The sequence below is a fragment of the Amia ocellicauda genome, chromosome 4, assembly GCF_036373705.1.
Source record: "Amia ocellicauda isolate fAmiCal2 chromosome 4, fAmiCal2.hap1, whole genome shotgun sequence".
NCBI classification, from domain to species: Eukaryota; Metazoa; Chordata; class Actinopteri; order Amiiformes; family Amiidae; genus Amia; species Amia ocellicauda.
Window position 1 is genome coordinate 5,396,832 of NC_089853.1, and position 20,776 is coordinate 5,417,607.

Genomic DNA, 20,776 nt, shown 5'->3' on the forward strand with positions numbered 1-20,776 from the left:
TGCTAAGCAGGTATGATGTATTGATTTATTCACAGCTGAACAATAACTCATAGCAAGTCAGATTGACTTTGCTATTGTATTGGCAATGCACGGAGATATTTATAAAGCTCTTGTGTATTTATAGATCAACACTAGGTTATTGAAGCACATGCACATTTCTAAACTCAAGGCTTGTTGATTTAGGTGCCTTGCAAGTGATTTAAAAATACATTCTCAAAGGAAATGTGGAAACAAGGCATCGCACGCATGGACGGAGCTGCCTGCGCGTTGTGTTTGTGCAGGAACTGTATGCGCTCGAATGGATGTGGCCGTCAGTAAAACACAGCAAGAAGCAGCTACACATGGCTGCAGAAACTTCACCACTGTTTTCTTTGTGAAAGCCAGTTAGTCATTTGGGGTGAGCGTCGCCCACATCCCAGAGCTTAAATCACTGTCAGGATCTGTGAAGGACGCCACTATCCCTCCAGACCTCAAATGATTGCTTTCTGCTTTAGTCATTATGGCATTGTCAGTGGATCCCTGAAGCTCATCCTTCAACAAAGCTGTGGCTCCGTGCTCCTCTGTTACCTGCTTAATCAGTCTTTCTCAGCCTACTTGCCCCCAATTACAGCGTGCAATGCTTTTGGAAAGAAAAGTTTCTATGAAGTGCTGGAAATAGTTGATTTTGCAGTAATGAGTGCACATTGTGCCGGGAAGAAGACGTCTGATTTGTTTGGCCTCGGCTATTAAAAGCATTCGTAGGATATTTGCGTTGCACAGATACATATTCAACATGAACAGTTTTTTTATGCACAGCCTGTCTATAAGACGCTCAAACCCAGTCTCAATGTGTTATCTTTGAACCTCATTGATCAGGACCTGTCAGTCACTGTGACTGAATAGCTCCTTGTACTCCAGACTCAGTGCTCTGAGGACCTGACTGAATGAGTCTGAGTGAGGAGGAGATGCCAGCACCTCTCAGGACAAAGCGCACAATGCGGCGGCGCTATCTGCTCCTGCAGGTGGGTCTGCAGCCGTCAGCGGCCCCTCGACCCCGCTCCTCCGGCGCCCAAACGGGATTGAAATCCGTTGTCTCCCCAGTTTTGAAGGCTGTGTAACTTCAGTCCGCTGCACATGAGCGCTGGCATCTCTCACTGCTGTTTAAAACTTGAGTCAAAGAGTTGTAAGGGTGATTTATGTGCAGTGAGATATAGCTGTAATGAGAATGCAGAAGAATAGCACATTGTATATATATAAAAATTATGGGGGGAGACTTGGCACTTACAAAGCAAAATCTGTTTACGATTAATTACCTCACTTGGACAAGCATATATAAAAAAGATTTCGGTTTAGTAAACTAGGACTAGGTCTGAACATTATGTATTTGTACATATATTATAGTTCATATATATTTCATTTCAAGTTGTCTTCTAATTATCCTCTTGTCAATGACTCCATTCCTGGCAACTGGTCAAGCATATTACATGTGGAAGCTGTTACACTGGAATTGTTTTATTTTTATTGCAACAGATTGATCACCACGTTGGGCAGTAACAGCTTGATCCATGTGGAACTGGGGTCGATACCTGTGTTAATATATATGCACACAATGATGAGCTCTGTTAAAAAATATGTTGTATGAATTCATAACTAATCTAATATACCTCCAAAAGTCCCCTGAGAAAGTGAACTGCAACCCAGACCTCCTGCCATTAGCTGCCCTGGTAAAACCATTCAGTTTCCAGAATAATACAAATGAATGAGTTGACATCTCCAAATATCCTATTCATTATGGAGACTGGAGGGAAATAAAAAGCACCAAATTAGTTGCATGTGTGCGCAGCTCCGATGGTGTTTAAGGAAAACGCAGCCGTCTTTTCCAAATTGTGCCCGACAGAGGGGAATGGAAACTGGCCAGAGAGCAGAACTGAATGCACTGCATTGTGTGTAAAGATCTGATGGCGAAGAAAAAAATAATAATAATACACACTAGTAGGCAATTAAGGGGGTGGGGGTCCATAATTACAGTTCAATAGTTTCCATATTCGAGAGTTAACAGTAACGTGAGATGCTCTGTAAAGGCCGAGGACCAGTTATCCGGATTGCGCTTCACAGAAAGCCTCCATGATCCATTAAACAACTAGGCCATTTCATGCTACACTAACAGACTTGTCCCCTTTGGTTAAGTTAGATGTCTTGGATGTCCTCCGTCTCCTGAGGCACATTCTCTCTTTTAAACCCAGAATCTTGGAGACCACTTCTTCTTCTACTCTTTTTCATTTTCAGCTAAGTGATGCGATCTGACACCGAAGGGACTGGGCACTTGTAGCTGTGCTCGTTTGGGCTGGAAAGGAGGATTTTTGTAGAGATGGCAACCCTCCGAAATATAATGGATGTAACACTGATGAAAAAACTACAGCCTGCCAAGAAATAAATGTAGGAAACATTAGGGGCTACTTTTTTTTCGGAAAGGGAAAACATTGTATCATGTAAAAAGTAGGCACGGTGATTCTGTGCCACAAGATTATTATTTGATTTTGTACGTCTATGTGCAGTTCATATCAATTACATACATGATCTAAATAACAGCCGATGTTGTACAATACATTAGGAATAAAAACGCCATTCCAGAGTGTTTCAAGAAAGTTTATTTTATTGAAAACTGTCAAAAAAAAAAAAAACTTGCGTGGACAGCATACCTGAATCAGAAAAATATACTATGTGAATGTGTGTATGTATATACAAAGGCTGTGTCTAAATTCCATATGTATAAATACACACGTACAACAGATTATTCTAAATCTTCTCAAGGTTTCACCTTAAAGTATCTATTCCCCTAATTACATTTAATTTTGAGTTTTCAGATTTGGATATTCCTGTGGATTTAAAAGCCCTAGTTTTCTTATTTTTCTTCCATAGTTTATATCACAAATACCCAACTATCCCCAGCCATCTAAAATAAACAGGCACAAAATAAATGTGGGGTTTTCTAATCTTAGTAATTCATGATGTATCAAACCATCTTCTTTATCCAGTGAATAAACCCTGTTGAAATGTGTTAGTAATACTAACTGGTAGTGAAAAAAACACTTCATATGTCACTGAAATTTTCCTAAACTCGATTTACGTTTGTCCACTGAGGTGTTGCGTAATATCCAAACTGCCACACCAACTCTATTTCTGTAGATTTATTTTGTTTCATTATTATCATTAACCACAGTTATAAGCAGATGCAGGCATCCACCAACCCACCCATTTCACCTTAATAAATCAGCCTACAAAAAAAGATATTTGTTGAAAAAAGTACTGTACATTAAAAACAAATGTTTCATAAAAAGACTTACAAAATTCTCATTTATTTATGTTTTATAAAAGGAGGCAGACCATGAAGCTGCAGTGACACAGTTGTCTCAGAAGTTTGGCTAGCAGGGAGGTGAGGATTGTGCTATTGCCCGAAGCAGAGGGAGATGAAATTGTTCCATCAAAGTCATCCAGGCGTCCTTAGTTCTCCTTCCCTCGTCCCTTCTTTCCTGCAGGAGGTGAAATGGTAAAGTGACACATCAAAATAGCAGAGAGAAGCCACCAGCAGCAGAAAAAACTAAATGGGCTTAATAACCCAATAATGTTTTATTCCCTAATTTCGATGTTTCCTCATTAATACTAACATTAATTTCTACTACGTGGCGATTTTATAAAAATATATATATTAAAAAAATGGAGTATCCAATTATTTTCATCTATGGAAATTACCCTACCAATCCGTTTCTCTTTCCTAACATTCGTAAAAAACACTCCAAACTCGGAGCAGGAATTCAGGAAGTACAGACTTCACAGACAGTAACTCACTGCATAAATCTGCAACCCCGACGTATCATTCGTGACTCTTTTCGGCATTAGAGTATTGACACGGCTCAATTTATTCTCATTCACGTGCGGGCCTGTGAGTGAATTGCCGACGGAAAAACCTGCTTGGCTGTGAGTTTCAGTGCAGGCAAGAGATACACCGACCTTTGGGCTTTGAGACACTCTTTGGGGGACAGGGCTTGGACACACTGATGGTCTGCTGGCAGTCGGCGTTGTACAGCGCTTTCTTCAGGGTCCCAGAGCGGTTCTTCACCCCAGTCACGGTGTCGCACTCCCCCCAGCTCCCGAACTTGTACTTGCAGTCAGCTGGAAAGCAGGCACACAACGCTTGATGTCAGGAGACGACATGAGATGCACTTCGATCCAAAAAGACTGTTTAGAAAGCTTCCATTAAAGTAGGCAAAGCACTGCATTTTATATAACATTGATGACATTTAGGTTTTGCTTGTGTGATGGCCTTCTAATGAAGATACACTCTTGCTGGTATGTATTGTAAAACGTTTCCCTTTCTTACCTCCGAACTCCTTCTTCCAGTTGCAGGGGACTTTGCATTTGAGCTTCTTGGTCTGGTCTTTGCAGGTGCCCTCTCGCATCCCTGTGCCACAGTCTCCGGCGTTGGGAACACAGGCGCCCCACTGCCACTCGCCACAGTCAGAGGTGCCTTTGGGCTTCTTCTTACCTACTGGAGAAGAAACAAGTATGGTTAGATTTCTTAGCAGACACCTTAATCCAGGGTGACTTTTGTAAGAATTGTTACAATACATCATGTTATTATTCCCATTATCCATTTATACATCTGACTTTTTACTGGAGCAACCTTGCTCAAGGGTACAACAGCAGCATCCCCCACCTGGGATTGAACTCAAGACCCTCCACTTTACTGTCCAGAGCCCTGACCGCCACTCTATAATAGTTATCTAATTCAAGATAACAACCCATGATTCTTCAAGAGTCCTATAAATCCACCAATTTAATTTTAATACAAAGCTACAGTATGAGTATTCATTACAAATGTACACTTTTCATAGTTACCTTTCTTCTCTTTCCCTGCTTCTGTGGTCGCCATCATCAGCACCACCAGCAGGATAACAATCATCGCGAAAAGACCACGCATTCTGAGGAGGGAAAAGAAAGACATGAGTTATACTCGTGTGTCACCAGGGAAAATATTTAGACCACTAAGAGAAGGTTAACCATGAAGAAGCACTGGCACGGAGAGAAAACCGCTGGTTCGTGGCATTAATTCCAGTTGAAAACAACCTTCCCAGGCTGAGAAGAGCATTAATGCACTGCTAGGATAACACTCATAGTTCTAGTTTGGTGTGGGTTTTTTTTCGACTTAAATATCACCGCAAAGGATGCAGTGATGTCTTCTTAAAAGTTTCAACACCTCTGGAGATCTGTCAGCGAGACGCAGAAGCGATTTGCTGGGCGGTGATGTCAGGAGGTCAAGAAGGGTCTCGCATTCCACAGACGAGACCTGGCCAGAAAGCTGACAGCTCCTCTCGTTAACACCCGGTTGGCGTGAGAAGCTTCTGTATTATGTAAACAGTAATTACCTGGTTGGAAACCTTAGCCTCGAGGACTGATGAATATCTCACCAGGATGGATGATCCAGGTGTGCAAGCTTCACACAAAGCGCACAGCCAAGGGGCACAGTGCCACGAGGGAGAAACGCAGACAGTGCACCAGGAATTCTCGCATTCCTTTAATTAACGAGTTTCGCCCATGGGGGGTTTTGGCAGCGCGTTCTGGAAAACATGTCTTCCAAGGTCAATTTGTTGAAAGTGCAGGTTTAGTCATCTTCTCATAAGAGTGCGGTTTGACCAATTTCCATGAGGCCGACATACACAGGCAGACATTCAGCAAATGGACAGATTTTACAGCAGAAATCAGGAAAACATCATTGAATAACCAAGTACAGTACATCGTTAGTCTGTAAAAAAACACTGGTAAACATTAGAGCTATAAAACAAGCCGGTCATAAATGTCTGTACTTGGCTTTTAAATAATAAGGAAATGGTAAAGAAGTCACCTTATGCAAACACTGTGCAGACCAAACTACAAAGACTGTTGCTATCAATCTAGAGCACATGCTCAGTTCCCAGTCTTTACGCATGAGGGGACAGAGTTATCGCACGGCGGTGAAGGATTAACACGCCCCACAGTAGCGTTCTGCTAAATACTGTGCCTTTCATTTTCACATAATCAATGGGACGCCGGCAGATGTATATCTCTCTGCACGAAAGCTTTTAGTTCCTGCGATTTATTTTTGTTGCACGTTTTGCACAGGCTGCCGTCTCTCGCTCTGCCTATATAACAGGTACTCCGAGTGGCCCTGTGACCCATCGACACAACATGTGACGAGACAGACCAGGGGCGATTCTCAATCGATACGCGAGCACTGAATAGAAGGATCGATTTTTCCATGTATCCCTTCTCTTTGCACCTATTAGCCAAGCTGTGCAGGAGAACTGGGGAGATAATGGGGAGAATCGATCCCCTGCTTTACCAGCCATGTGTGGCCTTGGAAAAACACATTTCTGAGAGGTAAAGCAATCTCTGAGCTCCCACATCGCGGTAATTACTGCGCTGGAGCACTTGCCAGGGGATTATAATCAAGCTTTTACAGCTCACATCGCAAACCCAACTATATTAACTTGGACTGTGAGTGCTGGAAAAATAGTTCTAGTTCTCACAGATTGAAATGTGAAGAAAACCTCGACATGAATGGAGGCCATGCACAGAATAAGCTTCAAGAAGAAGTCACCCTTTTCTAGTGTTGTTACATCTGGTTTGAAAAATAAAATATTGCTACTCTTTTGGCAAGACACCTTACATTGCAATACATGTTTTCCAGTTATTTGAAAATGCTATTCCTTATGTTGGAGAAAGTCAATCCATGTTTACTGCCATAGTGCACTTTACAGAGTTACAAACAGACAACAAAATACATAAATAAACAGATTAAATAAACTAAAATAAAGTAAACCAACATAAAATAAAAAACATGAGACCATTAGACAATTACAGAGCATTGTCTGAGAAAATATTGTCAGTATCATTGGGTCAGCTGTGAATCAGGATTTACACTTTACAGGATCACATGACCCTGGGGTCCCTCATGGAAGATTTTTAAAGATCATGTTTTGATAGATTTAAGTGTTTCCAGAAGAGGCTTGTTTAAGAAAAACATGAATTATGGAAATATATTATTTGTAAGAGAGTAAGAGTTATGCTTGGCTCATAATATATACTTTTTATATACAGATCCACTTTAACTTTAGTGCCATTAAAATGCCATGCCTCCTACTCGGGCATTAACTTCAAATATAACAATTTACTTTTGGACAAGATCCAAACGGTATACTTAGTGAAGAAAGGTCACTGGAGAGTATTATCCAAGAGCATTCGCTCCACTATTCCATCTTTTTCTCTGCTCTGGAATCACATGAAATTTAAGACTCGAAATCTCTACGGCCCAACTACGAATCGAAGGGGTTTAGCTGATGTTTGCCAATGGATTGGCAAATTAAAAGTTGCAGAGGGCATTACAAGGAGACAAATCGATCCAACCGACTATGGGAAACAAGTGCCTTCAAAGAACAAAACCCCAACTTGCTGCGTAACCTGTGCTGCTTTGCACTGCATGACATTCACGCTTACGTAATGGATTCGATCAGCCAAGTTACGAACACAAACATATTGGATGGCTGTTGTGCAGTCCAGGGAGGCATGAGGCAATCGACACGGTCATCAAGAAGTCTGCACACATCAGAGAGCGTTTATTGAACTTTCCCTGCCTCGGGGAATGCACTGCTTTGCACATGGGTCAGTGCATCACAGTTGCGCTAGTTGAACGCTAATCAAATCCGGAGCAAATGTTACACCAGAACCGTAATCGTACCAATGGAGCATGAACTTCCATACGGATAGAAGTTTTTATCCGTACTTAAGAGGTGATCTGCAAGCTCTTAGGAAACAGGAGACGAGCTACGGGCGGGACACGCGGAAGTCCTGATGGTTTTATGATCAGTTTTATCAGCGGTGTTTGGCATCCAGTCCGAAAGCGGGAAAACTCCACTAGTAAAGCCAAGAGACTAGGACACATCATACGCATATTTAAAATAAATATTCTCTGTAGTGAGCAATAAGCCGAATACAGGGATCACATGCAATGCTGTTTCATAGACAATGCACAAATACTTCAATAACAGTCTTATTAAGAGACTTATTTGTATTTCCACTACTACAGTACTAGCCAAACGGATGTCCCAGATCACGTCTGAGTCCTTTTGCGAAATTCAGATTATTTAATCAACATGTCAGCTTCAATGCAGCCAGAATCGGGTGATCGGCAGACCACTGTAATGCAGACCTGGCCGACCACTCTGATATGAAAGCAATGTAATCAAACATGGGACCTGAGCGGGTATGACACCTGTGACCTTGCCTGATTAAACTCTTAGGAAGCCCGGGGGAACGTCTGAGCACAAAGCTACAGTCATCACTCCATTAATCTGGGGCTGTAGGTGGCAATGCTTTGACACGGCATGGAAACCACACCATTGGTTTCAGATCAGGGAGCTTTGATCTGATATTGCTCCCTTCTGAATAGGATGCAAATACAGGTTTAGATTTGGTTACTGCCGGGGTAACACTTAACTGTTGTAACCTCCAGTTAAAAAGATAATGCTGGCTAGATATGAATCTGGTTAGTGGCTGGCCGACTCTGGGAGTGAGTTCTGGTTGGTAAAGGTGTTCTTGTATTTAATGTGTGTGTGTGTGTGCCATTGACCAGGAAGATCAATTTCTCAGATATGTCAAATGAGAAAAAGGTGTTCAGATTGTTGAGGCATTTCACAGGACGTTCTGGTACCACTTAAGCCATTTCAGGTCATTACAAGCTTTATTACCAGCTTACGATTTAAGCACAGCAGAGTTATGTCAATAAGGACCTGGTCTTGTTCTCTTAATGTATAATTGTAACAGGTGGAGAATTTCTCCTCCCACAGATGTTTCTAGCAGCAATTCATTTAAATGCGTAATTAATTTCCTGCTTTAATTTACCAGGTTGCTTCAGTTTCAGTTGGAAGCGGACAATTATTCCAGCTTGGTTCCTTGAACTTCCCTATCGCTGAAGTGCCATTGATTTATTGTACACCCTTATGGCCCGACGGCTATAAAGTACTCTTGATTCGAGCGAGCCCTTGTCAAACAAAACGCACTGGAAATTAAATTGTGACCAAACAAAGGGAATGCATTGAATCTGATGAAACACGCACTTAATACCCTCTTAAAACAAGTTCATAAAATATTCTATTGACCCACTAAATCTTGCTGCACTGTTCCTAACATAATTAACCGCCAGCGACCCAGCGGAGCATGACTAAACACTCCAACTCCATAAATCTTTTTTGTGCCGCGGTTTAAAATTATGGACGTGTCCCTCCATTTTAAAAGGCGAGCTCTACAACCGTTTTCCGCACCAGCTAACAGTTCCAATAACATTCTTCTCCCAGTCATAAAAGTTGAGGGCTTCTCCAGGCAACACCTTTGTCTGGGCAGAAAAAGTGCTCAGCAGGCTTCATCTCACACACCAGGGCCACCATGACTGAGGCCTAGCTGAGTCTAAGCAGCCTTTATCACACTCGGAGAGGAATACAGATTCTAAGGTTTAAAATGAGGCCTTTTTACCTCCTTTTATTTCCTTTAAAAGCTCTACAACAGAGATCTCATGCCGTGCTTTAGAACCCAGCCTTTCTTCCCCATGGCTGAATGTAAAATCATTTGCATATTTAGACGAAAAAGAAAAAAAAACTCTAAAGATTTGGGAAAACTGAAGGCAGCCTTTTTTAAAAGCCAGGGTACGTTTTGAAAACTTCCTGCGGTGCTTCAGTGGTTATAGATCCTGACAAACGTCTTCTCCCACTCTTAGAGATTTAGGAGAAAAACAACACACTGTAAACACTACAACAGAGCCATGACTGACAATGTGAGTTTTAAAATTATATATGTTTTAAAATATTTTATTATATTAAATACCTACATGAAAATAAATATGCAATGGTATTTACTTTTTTCAATAAACTCAGGATTCACGAGCAAAAATAACTCCTCCGCAAAAAATGGCACGGTTAAAAGAAATCAAAAATCTGAAATGTTGCGGTTTAGTTTGTTTTGACACTGAACTTTTTCCTCAGTTACTGAATTAATTACCTTTTCAATGGGCAGTACATGTCTCCCTCATATCTTCATATTCGAGACCCCCGTATGATGCCCACCAACTTTAATTCACCCTCAGTCTGTCTGCTCTGTTAGATGTTCAACATTTTGCCCTGCTACACAATCTGTCCATGTTTACCACAGACTAGTGCTTCCCATCAGTCAAGGGCTTTTTCCTGCCATTATCCTCAGGAGCAGAAACACTTATGCCATTCTGAGTACAGAAACAACATCAGATATATTACTAGACTTGCCATTCATCCATCATTTAATCAGCCTCTGACAAAACAACAACAACAAAAGCACTATTGATTAATACTGCCCCAGCCTGGCATTAGATAATTGAAGAATAGGCCATCATACCTAAATATCCTCCCCAACGAAACAGCTACAGAAGTCCAGTTCTCCTTGCGCTCCTTGGGAGTTTCTCTGCAGTGCTGGGTGACTCTCACCTGTCAGTTCCAGGTGAAACCAGGTCTGTGGTCCACTCTCAGTCACGCTCCACCAATGAGGAGCTCCAACATCCTCCACCTCTCGCAGGAGACTTGGCTGCCCGGCCGTTTCCCTTGGCAAAGACTGACTCCATGCTGGGCCCGAGAGGGACCCTGGGCCAAACACAGGCCAGCCCTGCTCCGGTCTTGAGATCCAGCCTCTCCGCCTGCTTCACACAAACGTGCGTTCAGATATCTTCCCAGGAAGAGGGGGTGGGAGGTCGTGTCGGGAGAGAGGTTGAAACCCACCGAAGGGTTTTCTAATTTAATGTGCTGGCAAACTGAAGCGTTCCACAATAAAGTTGCATTGATTTACACAGACCTACTTAATTGAATTCCTTTCCCCATTGTTACTCAGATTTGGGTAAAAACATCAGCGCTGTGCCATGAACATATTTGGAGTGACTGACCTTTTGATGTTTTATTTTCCTTTTCTGTTTTTTAATTAAGGATTATCGGAAAAAAAAGACACACCGCTGGTGTCAGCTGACAGCCACGATTCCTCAGAAATGCCACTTTCCTGTTCCGACATGTTCAGCCCAGTAATGTATCCGATGGGAAAGGAAAGCAACAAACCCTGCGCAATAAAGGAACCCCGGTGTTTCTTTATTATTATTCAAAGGAGAAACCTCCTCATCTTTGAAGACAATCCAGTCGCCCAAGAGAAGCAGTGCTTGGACAGGACCCAGCCAGGCCTGAAGGAGAGGCCGTGCCTGACAACTGATCTGGAGCGCCTGCGCCTTCCATAAAACAAAAAACTCCCCTTCCTGCACTAGGCTTATGGTTTCAGGTACATGGCCGATTCTGTCGAAATACATTTTGCAGCACTGCGATGTGGTGGCGATGCAATGTGCATCCATGCTTAGAACATACCCTACCTTCAAGAAGTCTGACCATTTTCTAACCTAAACACACATCCACTAAACTTCCATTTGTACATGCTTGACGTCTTCATTTTTTCTTGTTTGTCTTTTTTTAATGGTGTAGGAAACCTGTGATAAACCTGCTCACAGGGTAATTGATGGATTTCCCATCTCAACACATCTCCATCTCATTTCGACTCATTCATCCGCAGTGATACAAACTGCATTGATTAGTTTACTGTGGAACGGCGACACAAGTGGGTCATGAGATGTCGCATCACCTGCAACGATTTCCTGACTGGAGTCCCTTTGAACTCTTGCTGTTAAAATATTAGAGGCACATTTATTTACATTGGCTGATTAACTCCTGCCTGAAAACAATCAGTGGCAAGAGTTTGGGTCAATTACCTCAGCACCGGTCTTCTGACTACGAGTGACAGTGGCATTGCCAAGCACTGGCAAACACTTAGCTAATCCCGTCAGCCCCTATTAGCTGAGTTAGCCCTCGCAATTAAGACACAATTAGATGGGCGAAATTCTTAGCCATTCAAACTGCGCTCCAGAGATAATCACACCTGATCAGCCTCAGGAAGTGACCTGTCATCTCGGTCTAAATCTCTCGAAATGGGGCGCAGGGTAATCAGGGAGATAAACATTTACTTTCGCTGCCTTTGGTTTGTACCTTTTACAAAATGAAGTGTCACACACATTGTTAGTAAGCCCTTTTCTGTCTTTGCTGTTCTGCACAACCTTGTATTTCTAATTGTGTTCACTTTGAAATGGTATTTGTACAGAGGAATCAGCATTGTGTGGTTTGTGACATTTGTGCGAGACGGCCAGAAGCAGAGCGATTGTGAAGCTGGTGGAAACAGCAGAGTAAATGCATGCACTGAGTACACAAGAACCATATTGTTAAATTAGATGTTCTGGATAAATAGAACAAGGTCAGAGAAAAACAAGAGTAATACACTGCCTTCAACAGTGCCATCTGCATTGTGGACACTGAAAACACAGAAATAAAGTTATACAAGGAAGTAACCTCTAATATTGACACTGCAAGCAAACAACACTAAATCTCTCCTGTAGCATAAGGAGATTAGGAAACATGGACACATCCCAACAAACAGAAAAAAAAATCCTAGGAAAGGAACTTACATCAAAAGGAAACATGGGATCATGTATTAAATGTGATGGTATGATTGAATTTAATTACTGGGAACAATTTAATGTGTGGGTATAAAATTGTAAGGTAGGATTGAGACTCTGCAATGCCACAAAAAAGTCCCTTCACAAGCATCGGGGCTGTAAAACAGCAGGCGACCCTTAAGACAGACCGTTGTTGAAACTTTAACAACCTCCTGCACAGCCCAAAGAATTTCAGTATTGAAACAGTTTTGATTGAGGAACAAAGACCAGTATGCAGGACTCAGCAGTCCATAAACCACACGGCCAGCACATCACACAGGGCGGAAGATGCTCGGTGCTTTTAAAGCCTGGGACTGCATTTGCTTTGCTACTCCCTCATCTGAGACACATGATTCTCAGTCATCAAAGCAAAGTGCTCAGTGTTTTGTTCTTGTCTTGACAACAACAACAAAATACAGCCTAGCCATAGTACCAGATTGTGCCCTAAACATTAGGGGGCAGAAACTGAAAACACTGATTTATGTATTAATTTAAAATCAAGACTCTTAACAAAAATATATGTATACTTCTGAATGCACTAATGCTTGTATCATAATCCTCCTCTCCAATCACACACTTTCATATCCATCAAATAAAAGCATCATAATCAACAGCAGCCTCACAAACGCTGGCGGGTGAAAAGCGAAAGCCTTCAGTGCAGAGCTGGCCAGTGTTGCTGTGACCCGGCGCTTTCTGTCGGCGCACTCAGTTCATGGCAGAAAGAAGTGAAGTGTGTTAACACTCAGCCCTTTCACGGCCCTCTCGGGGGACGGATCCGAGCATGCCTCTGAATCAGGCACTGTTTGCACTGGGAGGCTGTTTTGCACAGGGGATTAGCAGCAGCACATACACAGTTTGTACTGACAATGGCCACGTAAAGGTGTCTGAGCATTTGAATTGACAGCGCTAGTGAATCGGCGCGCATTGTCCCACAGAAGGTGCCATTACTGCGGCCGTGAAGCTGCTCTGCACACTGGAGGGTCCTCTGAACACAAGGGCATCTCTGCACACTGCAGGGTCCTCTGAACACAAGGGCATCTCTGCACACTGCAGGGTCCTCTGAACACAAGGGCATCTCTGCACACTGCAGGGTCCTCTGAACACAAGGGCATCTCTGCACACTGCAGGGTCCTCTGAACACAAGGGCATCTCTGCACACCCAGAGCGGTGCCACGTCCCCATCACGGGCTGTTCAGACAGTACAGTGCCCATGCCCGCATATTTGTGTCACCATGAGCAAAAGCAACTCGCAAACGGGTATAATCCGGACGGAGCTGCTGTAAGCGCCCTGTTCAGCTCTTTCTAAGGGTGCAGTTTATGGTTTTTATTTTTGTGTTGGTGACAAACTGAACCATCAACTGAAATGAAAAGCACGGCCGTGTAAAGTGCCGACTCCCTGTTCCAGTGGGTTCCCTGCCCAGCCTGCCCATTGTCTGCCCATTGTTCTGCCACCTCACTGCTGTTTTTGTCACAGCTGATGTTAGTCATGCCTTAAACAATGACTCTCCTCGGCAGATCTATTTATTCCTAAAATGTCAGTTTCGACTTTTACACAATGGGATGGAAAGTGCCATTGAATCACTGTGCGTGAGTGTGTGAATATATTTTATATTGTATATACATATTCCATCGTTATCAGTTTTCGAAGTTTAGCAATTAAAATAACGAACCACCAAATATATTGTGTAAATAGGCTGTATAAACGCACTAATATAAATGTGCAGTTCGGTATATACAACTACGAATTATGAAATTGCATTAATGTATCTGTTGTAACTTACAATGTAACATGAAACGGAAATACAGAGTCCTCGTTTTAATAAGCTCTGTAGATTCCAGTGAACTGAGTAGTTTGATACAAACTGGACAGAAACTGTTTGCTGTGTGTTTGTGCGCAGACCCTGGCAGACGCACCATGTATTAAAACCAGCCGCAGCCCAGAGTCTGTGTTTTAGGGAAAGTTTTTTGCGCCTTTGTCGGGGGCGTCTTTCGCTTCAGTAGCTTCACTTTACCCCCCCTTAACATCTCTCACATTCAGCCGTTTTCACTCAAGACAATGTAAGTTAATATAAGTTTCCACCTTTGTTAATTGAATAGTAATGTTTTAAAACAGAAAATAATAACAATCTGCAAAACCGGTCACTTATGTATTGGTTTTGCTGCAGGTCAGGCAGATCAAGTATTGCATATTTTATTCACCACGCACCTTATGGGGGAAAGACATCAAAACTTGTTTTTTGTCTTTCTTTTTTTCCTCTGCATCCAATTATGCTCCCACGCATGGTTAAATAAAACGAAGTGTATATATTTGTTTTCAGTGAAGAAAACAGGATTTTGAATACAACATATTTCCCATGCTAACGTTTTAAGTGGAACAACGTCGTTTCTTTAGCAAAATATAAACCCACACACGCACACACACACACATATGCATGCATTTTGAAAGACAGCACTTCATACAAGTGCATCATGAATAGCTACACTACGGCTGACACTATTCTATATGTAGAACTCACTGCGCATCTTTATTTCACTTTACCAGGAGTGAAAAGGGAAAATCTAAAGTTTAAATCAGTAATAACTGCATTTCCCTTCACTTTCTGCAATATCCAATCCTACTTACTTGGTGATTTCTGTTTTCTTGCGGATTTCTTATTTCAGCTCTTGCTCTGTTGCACTTCCTCCGATCCTCACCAAGCCTCCAGTCTGCTTTTCTCTTATCTCTCACCCAGCTCTTTGTTTCTCCAAACTAGTTTGAGCTGGTCACATATGGACACCATTTAAATTAGCCCCCCCCGTGACATCATTGACCCACGTGACAATAACTTTAAAACATGTTCTTTCCGTTTTCTAGACCCTGGACAAAGAACCAGTGGCTTGAATAAACATAACATTAAATAAATAATATGATCGTTTAATAGGGGAGTTTTCTTCCAAGGTAGAATTTGTTGAACATGATTTTTCTCTTGTTCTTTTTGTTGCTAAGCTTTTTTTTTTCTTTTTTCTTTTTCATTGCATCTGAAATCAATACTTTCCATCTAGACAACAGACTGAAAAAAAAGCTAGTGTCTGTTGCTGACATAATATAAGCACCAGGGGCTAATACAGAGAGCCTAACCTTGACATTGTCCACAGTACTTACATTTGGACCAGAACATTAAGAGTAAGAAAGGCAGGTCCAATATTGCAGAACAATGGTTTTCTTGATGGGAAGCTCCCCCCTGATAATGTCCTTCCTTTTATACATTTAACCCTTAACTCAGGATGAAAGAATGATCTGGAAGGACAATGACCGAACTGAATGGTTTTCAATCATGACTTCCTTTCCTAGTGTATATACTGGGATAACAATATAACAGAAGCATGGAGGCAGACGTGCTCAGTGTGTAACTTTTCAATATCCTCTCCTCTCCACTGCTTAGACTCATTTGAAATATATTTCTCTGTACCTACTGTATTCCCCAGATCAAAATTCTCAAAACTGTTCCCCCCCCCAGAGTGGTTATAATCTGTGCAGAGGCAAACCATGGCCATTGTGCAGCCATAAAAGCCCTCATTAACGTGTACCAGTGAAATGTGAGAAACTGATCATTAACAGTTTAGCCCCGACTGCGATTTCCTGTGATTACGGCGCTGGCTTCTGCTGGAATGTGAAGCAGTCGGAAATCTTCACAGCCTCCAGTAAATACATAAATGGCTAGGTGTGCGCGTAATTGTGCGTTCTCAAATGGCTTCGCTGTTCTTTTTACTAGCTTCCTCCCACACGACAACAACAGACCCTCTCACAGGCCCACCAAGCACTGCTTTGCTTCTCTGGTGTACTCGCTTCTCCCCCAGCCCATTTTAAAATGCTCGCTGTCCTTGTCTTTTCATTTACCTGGTCACCACTATCAACGATGGCCAAGGCTGCTGAATCAACCTCCTGTTACAACCTCGCCTGTTAAATGGATAATTGACCAGCCAATACACACGCGGGGGAATGTGTGTTGGACGTTGTTTGCTTCCAATAGGGCATCATTGTTAATGTGAGCCGACACAAAAGCCTGGTGTTTTCACAAAGGTTTGTGGTAAGTGGGACAGCTGTGTATGCGGTGACAGTATCATTAAAGCCCTGACCTATGTAACTAATCTGCTGGTAGCCACTAATTGACAGACCTACCTTTGCTACACCCGCGCTGTTTGCATTAGATAATCTGATTTACCCACATTCACACGAGGCCCGGCAAACCCTGAGCGCACCAAGAATCACAAGACGTGGAGAAAAGTACGAAGTAAAGGCCTTCGTCCATCTCGTTGGAGGTCTGAGTTATTCCCTTTGTGCAGCCTTGTCTTGTCTTGACAATTACTGTGACAGACTGGGGTTCAACCACAGTGAAAGGTGGCGAAGTCTAGTGAACCCACGGTCAAAAAGACAGGCCAAGCATGGAAAGGTACAGTAAAGCAAAACGATGGCAGACACTGTAAGTCAATGGTATTTGCATGATAAAACCAAAGGGTAATTTATAAATGAGTGTAAAAACACAACGGCACACTCCAATAGAGGCAAGGCACAGCTTTGGAGCCTATGTCAAGTCCTTCAAATGTCCCCAGTCATCTTCTTTAGGTCGCTTTGATGCCCAGCGCTCTTTCATTGCTGGCCGATCGTCTGCAGGGAGGGTCTAGCAGTAGTGTATGAGACTTCAAACCTGTTGAGATTCATTAAAGGCATTGACTCACTCAGCAATCCCAGCATCTGTTCGCGAAGCTGATTAGTAGGAGAATTTATCTCCAGCGAATCAAGGCTACAAAATAGGAATCTCACCAGCTTTTGACGCAGCAGTGCGCTATTCACTGGCAATCACAATTACCCAGCTGGGTTACAGTATTACCTGCAGAGCGAAGACTTGGAAATAATTATGAATACATTACTGCTGTCAGTGATGAGAGTGTGACAGGACTGTTCAATCAATTTTCCTTCAGCAGCCATCCAATGAAATCAACAACAAACGATCAACCCTAAGGAAGCTGCGGGGATGTTGCTGAAGTAGGGGGGAGGTCCGATGCGCCGGGAACTTTTATTTAAGGTGCAGCTGTTATTTACACTGCAGTCCTATCTGAACGGGGAACAAAGGAGTATCTCTTTTGGCAGGTTAGCTATGATTAAAGATATTTGACAGCTGCTTTGTGCTGCGAATGATTCAGACTTCCTAAATGCAAATTATACACTTTCATCATCTCGTCTGTAAGGGCGACGGAGAGCTTTTCTTGTGGTCCAATTCGAAATGAAGATGAATCCCTGCAAAATGAGATTCGTGGACCATGTTTGAAAATGAATTATACTGATATTAATAAAAAATAAATCAATCTGTGTTTTCCTAATTTTAATTGTTAGAATGTCTTTAAAATGCATTTCAAAACCTTTCATTCAGTTTTATTCAAGCTGATGGATGATTAAAACATTACTCATCAGGATTCATGGTGAAAAAGTGGGTAACTGAAAAAGCAATAATTAAATGAAGAACGTCGATCCCAATCTCAGCAAAACACCCATTTATGTTTTGTGTTTATTCCTTATAGCGGAAACCCAGCGCCTCTGTATCCTAGACCACTGGCAACATTCGCAATTAAAACAACAATTTAAGTCTGGCCTTTCAAGTGACAATTCACACGCTTTTGGAGAAACAAAAATAATGAATGTATCTTTCCTGAATGACAAAAAACACAGAGAAATATAACAACCTGGATTGTATTTTTTTTATGCTGACAAAGGACCAAAGGAGTCCCAGGTGAATAAAGTGATAAATAGATTAAAACTCTGTTTGTGTCTGGGAACGATACCATCTCTCAGCACAGACTACACGTGTGATGTATGGTTTCCCCGTGAGCGAATCAAGATTCAAGTGCTTTTGTGTTGTCGTTTGATAGAGATCAACAGGATGCACAGTCTGTTGATCTGACTGTTTCGTTACAGATAAATTAATCTTGGCCATTTTGAGACTTTTTACATCATTATGGGGATCGTCTGTTACTGCCTGCTGTGCACCTCAACATCAGCTCCATTCATCAACTCCTTCCCTCGGATGCTTTATTGGGAACATATAGAACAACAGCCAGGAGACACATCACTCACAGGAAAGCCTCAAGACCATTGTAATGCTTAGTCTTTTTAATTGATTCCTCTTTTTTTCCCTCTATATAGACCGACAGACAAGACCTCAGTCACTATTGGTTCGGTGGAGATTTCTTTGACTAAAATCATATGACCAGTTAAAGCTCAGCAATTGTTTCTGGGTTAAGATTCATGTTGATTGAAAAGTCAATCAACACAACAATAACAACTCTGGGAGCCAACAAATTTCAGTGCCTCCACTGTGTTATTAAGTTTCGAGAGCATCGGTGCGTCGCCAGCAGAAGCCACACAACGGCGCACCGGGAGCGATGGGAGCCGAGCGCGGCGGAAGCGAGGGGCAGAGGTTGTGCTTCCCTAGCTGGCTTTGGCTTTGTGCGCCATGGCCTCTGAAACAAGCTGCCCCACTAGGCTCCCCCCCTGCCTGGTAGCGTCTGAGCGAACGGGACAGTCATGCATGTCTCATTGTTAGTCCCTGCTACCAAATCCATAAAACCTGCCGCCCGGAAAGTTTACATTGAGGTCAAGCCAAGCGAGGAAGTCTCTCCGCAGCGCTGCACACTGCTTCGGTTCCCGAGAGCCGTGAAAAGGTTCAGTCTATGAAAGGGGAAAAGCCCTTGGTCTGTTTTTATGGCTATGCTTTCCTGAACAACGACTTTGTGTGGCTTGGATTACTGGAGGACTTGCAAAGCTTATCACTCGAGAGTTTGTTCCTTACTCGGACAAGATGCACTTGCACAGTTTGAGGTTTTGGGGCTCAGGGTCCTTATATTTTTGTATCAGTTGTTGGTGCATACTGACATAGACTTTTGAACTCATGAAAGTACAGTCCTTACGTCTTCAAACATTTAAAAATAATAGTATATGAGTAAAAGTGAGTCAAAGAAACTGCCTTTATCTTGAGATAGGTGTGTGCAAAAGACACTCACTAGTCCTCAGCTGAAACCACAGCACTACCTCGAATACATAATGATCAATCACAACAGCTCAAGTCTTTTCTCAGACGTAGACCTCTGACTCAGAAAACCCAACGTGCAGTCTTCTGAGTTTCCTCAGTCACTGGCTATTGTAAAAAGGATGATCGCGTAATCTGAGCGAACGCAGAACCACAGAGCACGAGGGGAGGAATGAAGGCAAAGAGAAAGCAATTAAGCATCACCTCAATGGGCGCAGTTTTCTTACCGAGATGAACAGTTTGCACATTGTTCAGCGGATGTTGTTCCTTCTATGCACCACAGAGGGGTTACACCATTAAACTGAAGCCACAGACCCCCTCAGGGTATCCGTACTACTCTCTGAGCCGGTTAGAAAAACACTAATATTAACAATGTGGAGCTGCTTCCCTCAGGCCATTAACAGATTTTCATCAAACTTATTAACAGATTGAAGGCAGAGCTGGGAGCCGTGCTGTTTCATGTTACTGCGTTTCTTTTTTGTTTTCTCTGCTCCAGCCCATGTGTTTGAAGCATCTGAAAACAGGCCCTGGAGATGAACATTAGGAGCCGTCTCTCAAGTGTCCTAATCTTCTGCCTCTCATTTCCATGTGAGTTTTACAGCAAATGTCCTCGTCAATCACCAAACACACAGTCCAGGGAGTTGGATATTTGGGGCCGTGCTTGTGGAGCCCTGTTTTCCTTCTGCTGGGTTTTCTCATTCATTCTTTCTGTGAAATAAGTGTGGCAGAAACCAATCCCAGCTACAGCATTATTTAAATATAAATGTATTTACATTTTCCAGATTTTTTTATTCTGCACGTGATTGAGAAATAGTCTCCAAAATGGTGGGTAAGTACAAAACCAGGAGACACTCGAACTATGAGGAAAGATACATAAGAACATAAGACATTGTCCAATCGAGAGGAGGCCATTCGCCCCATCGTGCTCGTTTGGTGTCCATTAATAAGTAAATGATCCAAGGATCCTATCCAGTCTGTTTTTGAATGATCCCAAATTGTCTCTTCAGCCGCATCGCTGGGGAGTTTGTTCAGATTGTGACGCCTCTCTGTGTGAAGAAGCGTCTCCTGTTTTCTGTCTTGAATGCCTTGAAGCCCAATTTCCATTTGT

The 20,776-nt window shown here is 42.5% G+C and overlaps 1 protein-coding gene across 1 annotated transcript; it reads right to left on the reverse strand.

The window, feature by feature from the left end:
- Positions 1 to 2,611: 2,611 nt before the first annotated feature.
- Positions 2,612 to 15,387, reverse strand: mdka (midkine a). The gene is made up of 5 exons (XM_066700614.1): positions 15,231 to 15,387; positions 4,876 to 4,958; positions 4,358 to 4,525; positions 3,988 to 4,149; positions 2,612 to 3,509 (listed from the first exon to the last, which is right to left on the reverse strand). The coding sequence occupies exons 2-5, from the start codon at positions 4,955 to 4,957 to the stop codon at positions 3,481 to 3,483; spliced, it is 441 nt and encodes a 146-aa protein (XP_066556711.1). The 5' UTR covers position 4,958; positions 15,231 to 15,387; the 3' UTR covers positions 2,612 to 3,480.
- Between the last annotated feature and the right edge of the window lie 5,389 nt (positions 15,388 to 20,776).